Source organism: Scomber scombrus, chromosome 11, assembly GCF_963691925.1.
Source record: "Scomber scombrus chromosome 11, fScoSco1.1, whole genome shotgun sequence".
In the NCBI taxonomy this organism is placed as follows: Eukaryota; Metazoa; Chordata; class Actinopteri; order Scombriformes; family Scombridae; genus Scomber; species Scomber scombrus.
Genome location: NC_084980.1, coordinates 21806640 through 21819123, shown reverse-complemented (window position 1 = coordinate 21819123; position 12484 = coordinate 21806640). Strand labels below are relative to the sequence as shown.

Sequence of the window (12484 nt, the reverse complement as noted above, 5' to 3'; positions counted from 1 at the left end):
AATCTAAGTATAGTGATTGATAATATTAAGTGTTTTGTTATATGTTGATGATACTGTGTTGGTTGCAGAGACAGAGATTAATTTAGAACAAAATACTTTGAGTTTATTGTGCAGTTAATGGAGACTGACAATTAATAGTGACAAAACACAGATTACAAATTGGATCGTGAACAGCAGAGCAACCATATTTTTAAAGTACATGTCTTGGTTTAGTTTTTAGTGAAAATGTGTCCTTAATAAAGGGAGTGAAAGTACTGCCAGAATCAGCAGGAATAGTGCTATAGGTCTGTAATGAATAAAATGAAACTGTGTCCTGACCTTAGTTTTTTAACCTTCACTAAACTTTATGATTCAATGGTAGGCCCAATTTCATTTAATGCTACAGGAGTTTTAAGAATGCCCCCGCCAGTGATGCCATCCAGAATGAAGCCATGAGGTGCTTTCTTCTCATTCAGTTGCCAAAGGAACAACAGACCAAAAAGATATTTAACTGGGATCGAGCGCACATTTATCCTGAGTTCAGAGAGGTCGCTGCAATATTTTTTCTTTCTGATTAGAATGTTTCCCTTCATGAATAACTTGGAGTGTACTTTAAATACGGATGAACAAAAAAATATGAAAGATCTATGAGGCACAATGGAGGGAGAACATTTGTAAAAAACCAAATCAAATATGTTTACTATACAGAGGACAGAGCCATATATTAAAATACATTTACAGAGAAGGCAAAGGTCCCTGTGGGCTCAGTTAAGAAATGCTACTTTACCACTGGCAGATATAAAGGTATTGCTATAGAGCAATGTTTGTGTTTTTTGTGATCTTGGCATTGTTGAGGATGAATTTCACTTTTTATTTCATTGTCCTTTTTACAGTGACTTGAGGAAGTATTTGTTTGGAAAGATCCAATTGAAAAATGCTGATTTATTTGGCTGTCTAAAGCTGATATCTTGAGTTGTTTTTTTAATATGGAGATCTTTGTTTTTGCAAGATTTATAGGAGACACTTGGCAGTTGAGACTGAGACTAAGACAACACTGTATCCATCATAAGAGGACATTTATGCCATATAAACTGAATCAGAAATGTTCCCTTTTTGAATCTGTGGACCTTAACATCATGATTTGTCATGTGGTCACCCTGGTTATTATTATCTTGTAAGGACATATAGGCACCAGAAGGATGCAGGACACTTAAATGAACAATCAAATCAATTGAAATACATGATGTCTCTGTTCAAATCAGACAGGAGACCTTTGTTTCATGTCACCCCACGCTCGCTCTGCACAAATTAAATGTGAAATAAATGAAACTGCCATAAACATAAGCTTGAAAGGGAAGAAAAGAAGCATCTCTCATCTGCATTCGAACAGTTTTACAAATACTGTCATTGAGACTTGACATATATGTCAAAAATTGTGACTCAGTTGTCTGTAAGAACAGCATTTCCTTAATGAGGGTCTTAAGGAAAATAGATGAAAGGGGAGCACTTTAAAGTACTAACATCAACAAATATCAGTAGCTTAACCTAGAAAACAATTCTTTTGCAGCAACAAAAGTGGAGCAGGGGGGAAGTGGGCAAAAGAAAAATGAGAAATTAGTATCAAAACAATTAAATGTTATTGGTATTTTTGCAATTTTATTACAGTTGATGCATCGTTTATATTTATTTTTTATTTATTAATGCTCTGACTTCATAAATAAACGTTTCATGTCAATAGGGTGTATTAAACATGATGTTACAAAACATGGTTTGAATTCTTATTTGGATCACGTCCACTAAAATGTACACTTTACTTGTCATAAGAACTATAAGAATTATATATATTTATCATCATGATTAAATGTATGCCTAAACCTAAAATAAATGACAATTGTCTTATCAAATACGGCCAGTAACCAAGATATACTGAACATTTTACAGTTTGTTCTTTTTATTGAGAAATCTAATAAGATTTGTTCCTTGTCCAATAAAATCCTCCAATTAAAGGGCTGGCTGAGGTGGAAGAGACGTGAGCTGTAATTCAAAACATTAAACACTGTTAATGAGGCTGGATGAGTTAGTTGCTCGAAGCAAGACAATAGTTATGTATCCTGTAGTTCTTTACACATTAGAGGGCCACTATACAGGACTAACATTATTGTTGTGGTGTTTTTCTGACACATCCAGTGTGTTTCTGATTAAAAGAGGCTAAATCCTACTGACCTGGAAAATGTGCTTTCCTGAAGTGTGCACAGCATGATGAATATAGAGGGAAATAATTCTCTACACTTCTTTGTTCTGAGCTCTAAGGCAGCTGAACACGCGCACACACAGACACACAAACACACACAGAAACCCTAACGTCTTCACTTTTTTTGCCAAATAGTGTGTCTCCATGGCAGCCTGCAGTCAGTCCCATTTTCCCTCTGACCTGGATTCAATCTGATATTTGTTGTGGTTACACTTCAGTGCCATAGTTACAGCTGTAGTGATTCATCTGTTTAATGCTAGATTGGCAAAGCACCCACAGATTCGTTTGCCACTGATGTGATAATTATTATTTTTTCATGTTGGTTTTAATGTCAAAACTCTTATCACCATTGATAACGAGGACATGAAGAGTGAAAATCAAGGACCTTAAAATGTGGGGATTTTAATTTCTTTGAGACAAGCAGAATGATTAAATGTTTCTTTATGAGTTTAAAAGTACTTGTTTGTTTTGTCATTAAAAGCTGACATTTTGGAGATAAAAAAGTGTTAATTGTACCACCTAGGGAGGGAAAATCACACCACAACCCATGCAGCTTTTAAAGCCCCTGAAAATGTTCTTCATGACTACGAAGTGTGTGTGATATAGTGATGGAGTATCGACCAAAAAGATTATCTGCAAGTCAGCATTTCAATACTGAATGAACCAGAATACGTAAGTAAGGGTCAGTAAGACCTGTCTTATCTCAAATGCAGCCAAGAAAGAAAAGCAGGCTGCTTTTACTTGATGTTAAGAGGACATAACGGATGTATTCTCGGCCGGATGTTTGTGGTGTCTGGAAAGAATGAAGGAAAAATGTGCCGTCTGGTTTCTTTACAGTGCAGCAAACAAAACAAATATAACCAAACTGAAAAGAGTGGACCTATCCAGGGGGAAATAAAGGAAGACTGTCCAACTGCCACAAGCTTATGTAGTGTAGCAGCGGGTCGGATCAGTCCACATGAGCTGAATCTCTCTGACGACCTGACTCAACCCTCCAGGCCACTGCGAGAATTATATGCACTATAGAGGAAGCCTGTCCACAGATTCAGACCTCACAGAAAATATCATGTATAATGTGATCAGTATAGAAACTTACACATGTATATCTGTAATACAACAGCATATTTATAACGTTTTGGACTGTTAACAGACCCTGAATCACTGTGAAAACATTCAACTACTTTCAATAATGTTTATGGTGGCCAGAAAAATGGGCAAAGTGAGAACTCAACTTTTTCTCCCTCTCTTGGATCACACAAAAAATTTAAATCAGTTCACCATCTTGCTAATATTCAAGCAATTTCAGCCTTCTGAAAACATCTCTAGCCATACTGACATTTTATTTATAAGCTGCCTGAATATATTTACAGTTTTAATCTTCTTATCAGGCAGCTGTGTGTGCTGCTATGAATTTATTTACACTAGAAGCGACTGCATATACAGCTCAGCTTTAAAACTCTGATGGTACTTGTAGATAGTGATAGTACTTGTTAGCGAGCTGATGATGATGTTTGACATTCAGCTTCACTGTCTCACCTGCAGAAGTCGGGGGCAACCATGCCGTAGACATTGATCCTATCACACAGCTCGAGGGCGATGGTCATAGTGAACCAGCCGGTGCTCAGCCAGGAGTTTGATATCCTCCTGCAGGAGAGAGAAGGGGTGAAGGGAAGATGGAGAGAGAAAGAAGACAGTTGGATGGATTTCAGGCGTGGGAGACCACAAGCATGAAAACTGTACCATATTTGAATTTTTTTTGAACGTGATTAACTGGGATGGATAATCAGAAAATCTCATGTCAGTGTATTATGGCAGATTATAGATTTATCTAAATCCAGGGGTCGATTTCACTGACTGCAAGATCATTCAAGTTCCTTCACAGCCTCATTAAAATACAGATCTATCCTACATATCGACTGATACAAATGAACCTTGTCAAATAATCAAACATTTAATCAGAAAGTAGCCTTGGTCTGCATGCAGTGCAGATATCTGGAATCACATAGCTTCAGCTGTAGGAAGATCTGTGTGCTTTTAAGTATGCAGTTCTGAAGTCATGTCCACAAAGAAATGAACACTAATCAGTGTTCTGAAATGTGCTATAATGAAAGAAATATGAAAGTCTTATTTTACTTTGCATTAGAAAATCTCAGTAAATCTAAATGTACATCAGAATGTTCTTTTTTCAGAGTCGCTGTCAGATTTAACCCCTACTGTTTATATTCTGACTCATAATTAGTCTCTAAACCAAACTTCTGAAACACAAATCTATTTTACATTCATAAATACCTCATCAGTCATTTATAAATGTTTGATTAATCCTTAATAAAGCTGTCAGAGAGCAGACAAAGTGTTTGTTATCTATTTATGGGGGATATAACATTCACATTCTCATTATATTCTTATAGTCTAGGAGAACATTCTATGGAATGTGAAGTTTTGTAAATTTGCACATTTGTATGTACCAATATGTACATTAGCTGCAAAAAAAAGAGAATAATTCCTACTTTTTGTTTCCATTTTTGTATATTCTGGTTCACTTTAAAAAATGAGTATTGAGTATTTTTACAGCTCTCTAATACAAAAATGGGTCAAATTTGATCTTGAACAGTATGTAAGGGTTTAAAAATGCTTACCAGGCATTTTTTTAAGACTTCAATGCTGGTTTTTAATAGATTTAATGGACTCTAGTCATTACATTTGTACCACATCTGAGGGACCTTGAAAACCGTCACTCCCTGAGGATACTGGAGTTCTCGGCTGATATTACTGTCTTTCGGAGGCTATAGCAGGCATCAATTGGTAACAATCATGTCATGCTAGCTTGTAAAGAAGGGGGCTGCATAATGCTACAGAAATAGGCTAAAAAAAGGCTAAATATAGGCAAGGAAAGATAGATAAAACTGCCATGGCCATTTCATTTTCAAAGGGGTCCCTTGACCTTCATCTCAAGATATCTGTATGAAAATTGGTTCTATGGGTAACCACAAGTCTCCCCTTTACAGACAAGCCCACTTAATGCTGAGTTGTACATTAAATTAATCTCTGATTCCCAATTTTCAGATGACATGACATGTACTTCTTATATGTGGCAAGTACTGTTGACCTGCTATCTCCCCCTAAAGATCTTCTGTCACCCCCCAAAAATTGATCCATGATAGGCAGGAGTAGTTAAAGTGAAAATAATTTAGCATATATTTTTTTTACAGAAAATACATGCACTATAATGAAAAATGTTGTAATGAAAACATTATAAAATAATAACATGTTTATCAGAATAAATTATTTAAATTTGCAGAATGAAATACAGTATGTCTTTCAAAATGCCTTTCAGAGGATTTTTTCAATTATTTACATTCCTGAAATGCTTTCATATGTTTAAGATTAAGAATAAATTACATTTTAATGACTTAAAATACAATTAGTGTTTTAGAAATAGGAAATATCTTGACAACTATTTGATGGATTGCGGTGAGATATTCAAGGTCCCTGGAGGATAAATCTGAATTACTTTTCTGATCGTCTTTTCATCTTTTCATCTAACCATCATCAACACTTTTGTTTGTGACCAAATACCTGCCAAAATAATGAGTAACAACCTCATAAGTGCATTGTGTTTGGTGTGAATTAGTAAATATCTGCACGGTAACACACTAACTAAGATGGGGAAATTATAAATATTACCTGCTTAACATCAGCAAGTTAATGTGAGCATGTTAGCATTCAGCTAAAAGACCTTCTTTGCTTAAGTTAAGCCTCACAGAGCTGCTACTGTTTAGACCCTATAGTCTTGTTTTCATTATGCAGTAGTGACAGAAAACTTCATGATGCTGATCCCTGGCTGTTGTCATGTAGCCATGGTTGTAATCTGCCAAGCACAGTCATGCAGGGGTTTTAACTGATGTGGTCTGAAGCATAAATCAATTTATAAGTTAGTTTCTGCTTTATATTTGTTCTTGTTCTTTCACACAAAGTATGAAAATATTCATACAAGTATGAGCTGATGTAACAGGTTTACAATGAAAAATTCAGCAAGGATATATTTGATTCCTTCGGCTGAATCAGGCACAGCTGTGCATCTCGTCATGCCTCCCTTGCTGCACAGCTGAACCTCATCTTGACTGGAATTGTGACTGGTGACCAGTGGATGTATTCGTGCATCGGTTATTATTGGGCATTCTGAGATGAAACTTTTAGATATATTAAACAGGATGTAAAGGTTACTGGGTGGATAGAAATAACCTTTACTAGCTTTATTATAATTATTCCAACAGGGTAATTTTCTAGTGTGCTTGTAGAATAGCAGTTTGTCAGCATTACGCACAACACAATATGAAGATTTACGAAAAAAAATAAATTAACAATAAAGAAATAACATAAAATCAATAATACACAGCACAGCAATTACTGTACACTACATGAACTTCCTCATTAAATAGAGATGCAATACGGCCACCTTTTAGTATTCTGCCATCGGTACATCATACATATTGATATCCAACATATTTCATTTTATTTTGAGTGAAACGTGGTTGAATTTGACAGAAAACACAAAGACAGATTGTTTTATGGCACAATGCCAGTTAAGTGTGAGCCAAAACCTTCATACTCAGACAAAACTAAACTAGAAGAAGTGAAAGTTATTGGCATTTCAGTTTGTAAATACAGGAAATAAATGTATGTTCTTTTTGCTGTATGTTGTTAAATAATAATATCAGAGCTGTGGCATTGAGTATTGATGTTAGTTAAGTTAGACTTTTGTCATACCATGTCTATAGGTACAGTCACATTACATTTACGAAATGTTCCCACCCTCGTCAATGAAAAAGAATGTGATGTCACATTTATGATGCGTGTAATAAATAAATATTGATCAGAGCAATCACAAACCCTCAACAGTTTCTGAGAGCAGCGCTACAGTAGCCTGTATACTGGTAGTCTGGTAGTGTGATAATGTAATAAAATGGTAATAAAACATACTAGAATATAATTTATCCATGTCCAAATGCAGTGCAGCAGTTGTTTTTATTGGCTATTCAAAAAACATCCACTTAGGATTTCCTCTGTAAAACATAAATGTGCGCAATTTTAAAATAATATTTTGATTAAATGGGATCAGCAAAGTCATTACGATTCTGGGGACTGTGGACATCTGTATCAAACGGCAACCTAATTTTAGCACACACCAAAGTGGTGGTCAGTGACAGACTGGCCACACTGCTAGCAACACCATTAAAAACATTACAAACATGATATTAAATGCATGACTGTTTGTTTTATTGATTTATTTTTTAAGGGTAAGCCATCATATTTATCATCTTATATGATGTGATTTTGCACATGCAGAAGTTTAACCTCTAGCTTATGAGCAGTTTGACAGGATGCGTTCCTGATCTCTCGTCCACTTCGTCACCTTGCTGCTTCCAGAAAGCTTGTTGCTGCTTTTTGTCTGCTCCCACACATATATACACCAAATCCACAGCAGCTGTTTTTTTCATTCCACAAGAGAGAGAAACAAAGCCTGATAAGAAAAATGTTGACAAGAACAACCAGGCAGGCATCTCGACACCCTGCTCGCCTCCGGTTGATGAAGGTGACACATTTGGAGTGGAGGGTTTACTTGGTTGTTTGAAAAGGTGTTTCTTTCTCTTATTTTTCTCACAGAGAACAGTGTAGGGGGGATACACATCAGGGAAAAATTGTGAAATGAAAGGCCTGTTTAGCATTGTATTTGTAACATTTCCCCTGGTTGGGGATGGCGAGAAAGAAAAACAACTTCCTGGGAAGCTGTAGAAGAACAAAGAAATGTCATAGATGTGATCCTTGAGTGTAAGAAGATATACTTTATTGTCCTGAGTTCCCAAAGCTTTATATCCACACCATGCTGGTGTCCAGGTGCGGTGTCAGAGTGACATATCTCAGAAACTAATAGCAAATGAAATTTTGTAGAGTTTGTCACTGGTTCAATTTTCTTTTCTTTCTCTCTTTTTACCTGATGTCAAGTGGACCCGGGGAAAACCAATCTCTAACCAATGTGCATCGTTTTTAAAAGAAGAAACTCTCAGTTATTTCAGGACTGAATTAGAGCTCAGAATGAACTAAAAAATGCAGTTGGCCTGAACAAGACCTTTTGCTGCGTGCTAGACAACTTGGAACTTGAACATTTCTGATCTCCTACATGGAAAAAATATGATGGACCGCCTTTTGAAGTCAGAACCATTCTGGGCCTTGGTGATGTAGTTTCCTAGCCTGGTTAACACCAGACCCTACCTCAACCTCATGTGAGATTGAGGTAGGGTCTGGGGAGGAGCCGTTCATTTTCTCGTATTTGAGGCGGGATCAACGAATGTCGATCAAATGCTTCTGTACGCTACTGGACAAACTTACAGCCAATCATATCAACGATACACAATGACGTATTCAGAGCCTGTAGGGAGCAGTGCGAACACATCCTTTTTATGAATGAAATCATGTAGCGCAAGTTTTTGTTCAAAGTGAACTTGCCTTCCAATTTATTTAGCACACTATCTACTGCTGCTTCAAACAGTTGCTTCACCTCCGTGGCCGCCATGCTGGATTTAAACAGAGTCGCTTTACGGTCGTCATCGTCTTGAGCCCGCCTCCCCGTTCTGTGATTGGTTCCCTATCTCATGCAAAGATTTTGTCTTGGTGGCCATACTAACTTTCAGAGTGAAATAGAATCTCGCTCGAATGACAGCATGGGTATACCAAGGCTAGTAGTTTCCCATCTATGTCCTTGACGATGAGCTGTGTAAGGGTGGACAAATGGCTTGACCAAATACTGTGTTGTGACACGGACGTCCACCTACCCGAATAAACTGTGTGCTGCTATGTAAGTCAGGAGCATGAGGAGTGAGAAGCTGACTGCTGTTTGGCACAATAGAGACAGGTCTTCAGGGAAGCAGTCTTGTTACACTTGTTGCAGCAAAGAGTTCTCTGCCTTCAGATACTCATGGAGAGAGACAGAGAGCCATCTGATCCACAATGGTCTTGAACTGGCTCGGGTCCGGTCATGGGGCTTGTAAATGTGAGGTTACAGGTGATTGGCTGCTTTATTTCCTCTCTGTTGATCGATTGCAGCCAAGTCAAGACAGTGGTGGAGTTTGTCTGTAGTATGACTTGATGGATGGGCAGTGATAGCTCTGTAAGTGCCCTATATAGTTTTAGTCTGGGGATGATCAGCTGCTTTCTTGGTGCTTCAATATATCCTTGGCTCTCGTCATGTAAAGGATGGTAAACCCAAGAGGCTCATATTGGCTGGCCAGAACCTTATATCGGTTCACTTGGTGACCTGTGGAAACACTGAGAAGAGGAACTTAAAGAATAGGGTATTTTGGGGTCAGTACCAGTGAAGACCCAGTGCTGATACCTTTGCCTTGTGCTATCCAAAGCTCAGTACTATCTGACCTGGTTTCAGCTGAGAGGTAGCTGATAACAGTTTCTGTTTTGTTTGCCCACTGTCACAGTTCAAAACCCGCATTAGCAGGCAAGGTTAACAGTTTATCCACAAGGGTTTGGACTTCCTTTGTTGTAATGCTTTGCACACAGTTGTCCATGTAAAAAGACTGAAAGACTGACTCACGTACATCCTCTCCCACATGGCTGTGATCCAACACATGATTCTGCAATGTGAATATCACACAACAGGCACTGTGTTATGACGCTCAAGGGAGTAATGGTCCATTTGGGATGGGGGGTGTGTGCATTTGAGTCGGCATTGAATTGTTGTCCAGCTGCTCTTAGTCTGTAGAGGGCCTGTGTTCTGTACATTCATCTCTTGTATTGTGTTGTGGATTTACACTATTGTGTTGGCCTTCAATCATAGGCTTATTATATCCTGGTGTGGGGCTCTGTGTAGGACTATAAGGAATATCCATATTTCCCTCCCGGGCCTCATCACTGTGATGCTTAGGTGTTGCAGTTAAATGTGTGGATTGTAGCTGCTGGAAAACATTTCGTAGTTGCTGTATCTGTTGAGAAAGCTGCTCAGTCTCCAAGGTAGTGTGGTGCCTAAGCTGCTCTAGCTTGTGCACAGTCTGTCTTGACTGAAGGTGTAGATCCTAATTACACAACCAACCTCATTACACAACCATTGACTCCAGGAATACTTTCTGCTCTCCTGCTGTAGCGTATGGTCCTCTCTTCCCAGCTGTCCAGGATCTCCCATAACGGTGGGCTTTGATGCTCCTGACTTATTGGTGATGATGAGCGAGTGTGACTTCTACTCCTCTCACACTCCTCTTCCTCCCTTTGTTGGTAAGTTGGCTGGAGAGTATAGTCTGCCTCCACACCTGCACTGTGAGCTTATCTGGATGATTTGACATGGTTGACAACAGTTGGCCTGGATCTGGCCTGGAGGATCATGTAAAAATGGGGGCAACAGGTGGTCCTACCTTATTACTATTTGCTATGAATGGTTAGTGACAACAAACCAAAAGTGACTTTCTTTCTCAGTTATCTTCTATTTATTGCCACACAAAAAACAAACGCTAAGTATATAAATTATGTATATAACTAGGTTACAAATAAACCATAAATACCAAATACCAAATGAAATGAACAGCATTCTGTATATATATATATGATCTGTATCAATAACCTTAATAATTGCTGGCATAGAGAGAGAGAGAATTACTGTGGCATATCAGCCCTTTGCAACAGTGCATTACAGAAATAAATATCTTTAACATATTGAATATCAGTGATAACAGTAATAACTCTGCACACGCAATAATTACTTGGGTTAAAATATATTAATAATGGTATTGCACCAAGCAATGCACTCAATAATCCAAAACTTGACTCTAACAGTGTACATGAATAAATGCACAATATTAAGTCACGTCACCTAGCACACTCATAAATTACTGCTGGTAACAAACCATCTTAGGCCCTACATCTGGTCTTCCCATTCCCACAAGAGTTCAGACTTGTACGCAAACAGTAATGTCCACAAACTTAATCCATCAAGGGAAGACACCTTTAGGAGTGCCTCTGTTTTGGGATAGCATCCTCCACTATCAAGATATCAAAATAACCTTACTGCATGCTGATAAGTTAATAGTTGAGGTAGACTAAGATAATACTGACAGAAAGAGAGGGTATATTACTACAGTCAGCTCAGCCCATAAAAAGTGATGGCCTTTTTTACATGCATTAAAGCAAACAATCATGTTATGCTCCTCCTTTATTCCTCCATTATTTCTTCACAGTCTGACCTTTACTACAGAGCCTGCTGTTTTACTTTGTTGCCAAACAACCTAAACCCCCTGAATCAATCACATCTTTGGAAAATGAGAAAACTTTCATAGCTCAAAGCACAACATTTTGTCATCAAGCACTCTGTGGTGGATTCATGAAGGTCTTAGTCAGAAGGCATGCAGCTAATCTCACTTAAGAAGTCTTCCTCATTTCCTTGTTTATGAACATGCTGATGAATAATGTGGTGTGAAATGTCAAGCTCTAAGCCTCGATGGCTGTCTTAAAAAGGACTGGAAGCAAGCTGTGAGTGGGATAGACAGATTTATCCCTGTGAAGGAGAACTGTATGGCTCCCTATGTTTGCACAGTTTGGTATTTTAAATCTAGCAATTAAAGTGTAGTTTAACTGTGTGTTGATCCTTGAGTCTTAAAATCTTATTTCTATTAAAATTAGTAAAAACTGAGTACTTACAAACGACACTTGTATCTAACAAAAGAGATGACTGGTTTAAAGAGGATCACCCTGGATATCAGAGTACAAGTTGATTTTGCAGGCACAGTTTTATTCCATGTGGGAAAAATAATTTAATACTTGATCAAATTAGTTGAGACTTTTTCGTGCTTCTCTCTGTGTTTTTTGTTTCTGCATTGTATTAATTTCTAAAGAGAAGCTGTATTGTCACTGAGTTTATTAAAGTAGTTGTTATGCAACTGCTGAGGGTAAGGTCACCTGAAGGTATGATTAGGCATAATTAGTTAAAGCTGAAACACCTGTTGAACAATCAGTATCAGTACACTCTTATGAGTACATGTAAATGAACCACATTAGTTAAAAAAAACCTTTTTATCATAATTCATTATTTAATGAAGTTCCTGGTTTGCTTCCCTCACTAGAAACACCAGCAGGCACATACACCATGAATGTTGTACCTGATGCTCTCTACCTCAGTGACTACAGTGATTATATGTTGCTTGGTGCTGATTACTAATTAAAGGCACCATTTTTTCCAAGGCCATCTGTATCTACTTGACT

The 12484-nt window shown here is 37.8% G+C and overlaps 1 protein-coding gene across 1 annotated transcript in view; it reads right to left on the bottom strand.

The window, feature by feature from the left end:
* The window catches only part of st6galnac5a (ST6 (alpha-N-acetyl-neuraminyl-2,3-beta-galactosyl-1,3)-N-acetylgalactosaminide alpha-2,6-sialyltransferase 5a), a 44611-nt gene that overhangs the window by 2262 nt on the left and 29865 nt on the right, over positions 1-12484 (bottom strand). The window contains exon 4 of the mRNA XM_062428240.1: positions 3767-3874. Within this exon, the coding sequence (XP_062284224.1) occupies positions 3767-3874 (108 nt within the window). The remainder of the gene's footprint in view (positions 1-3766; positions 3875-12484) is intronic.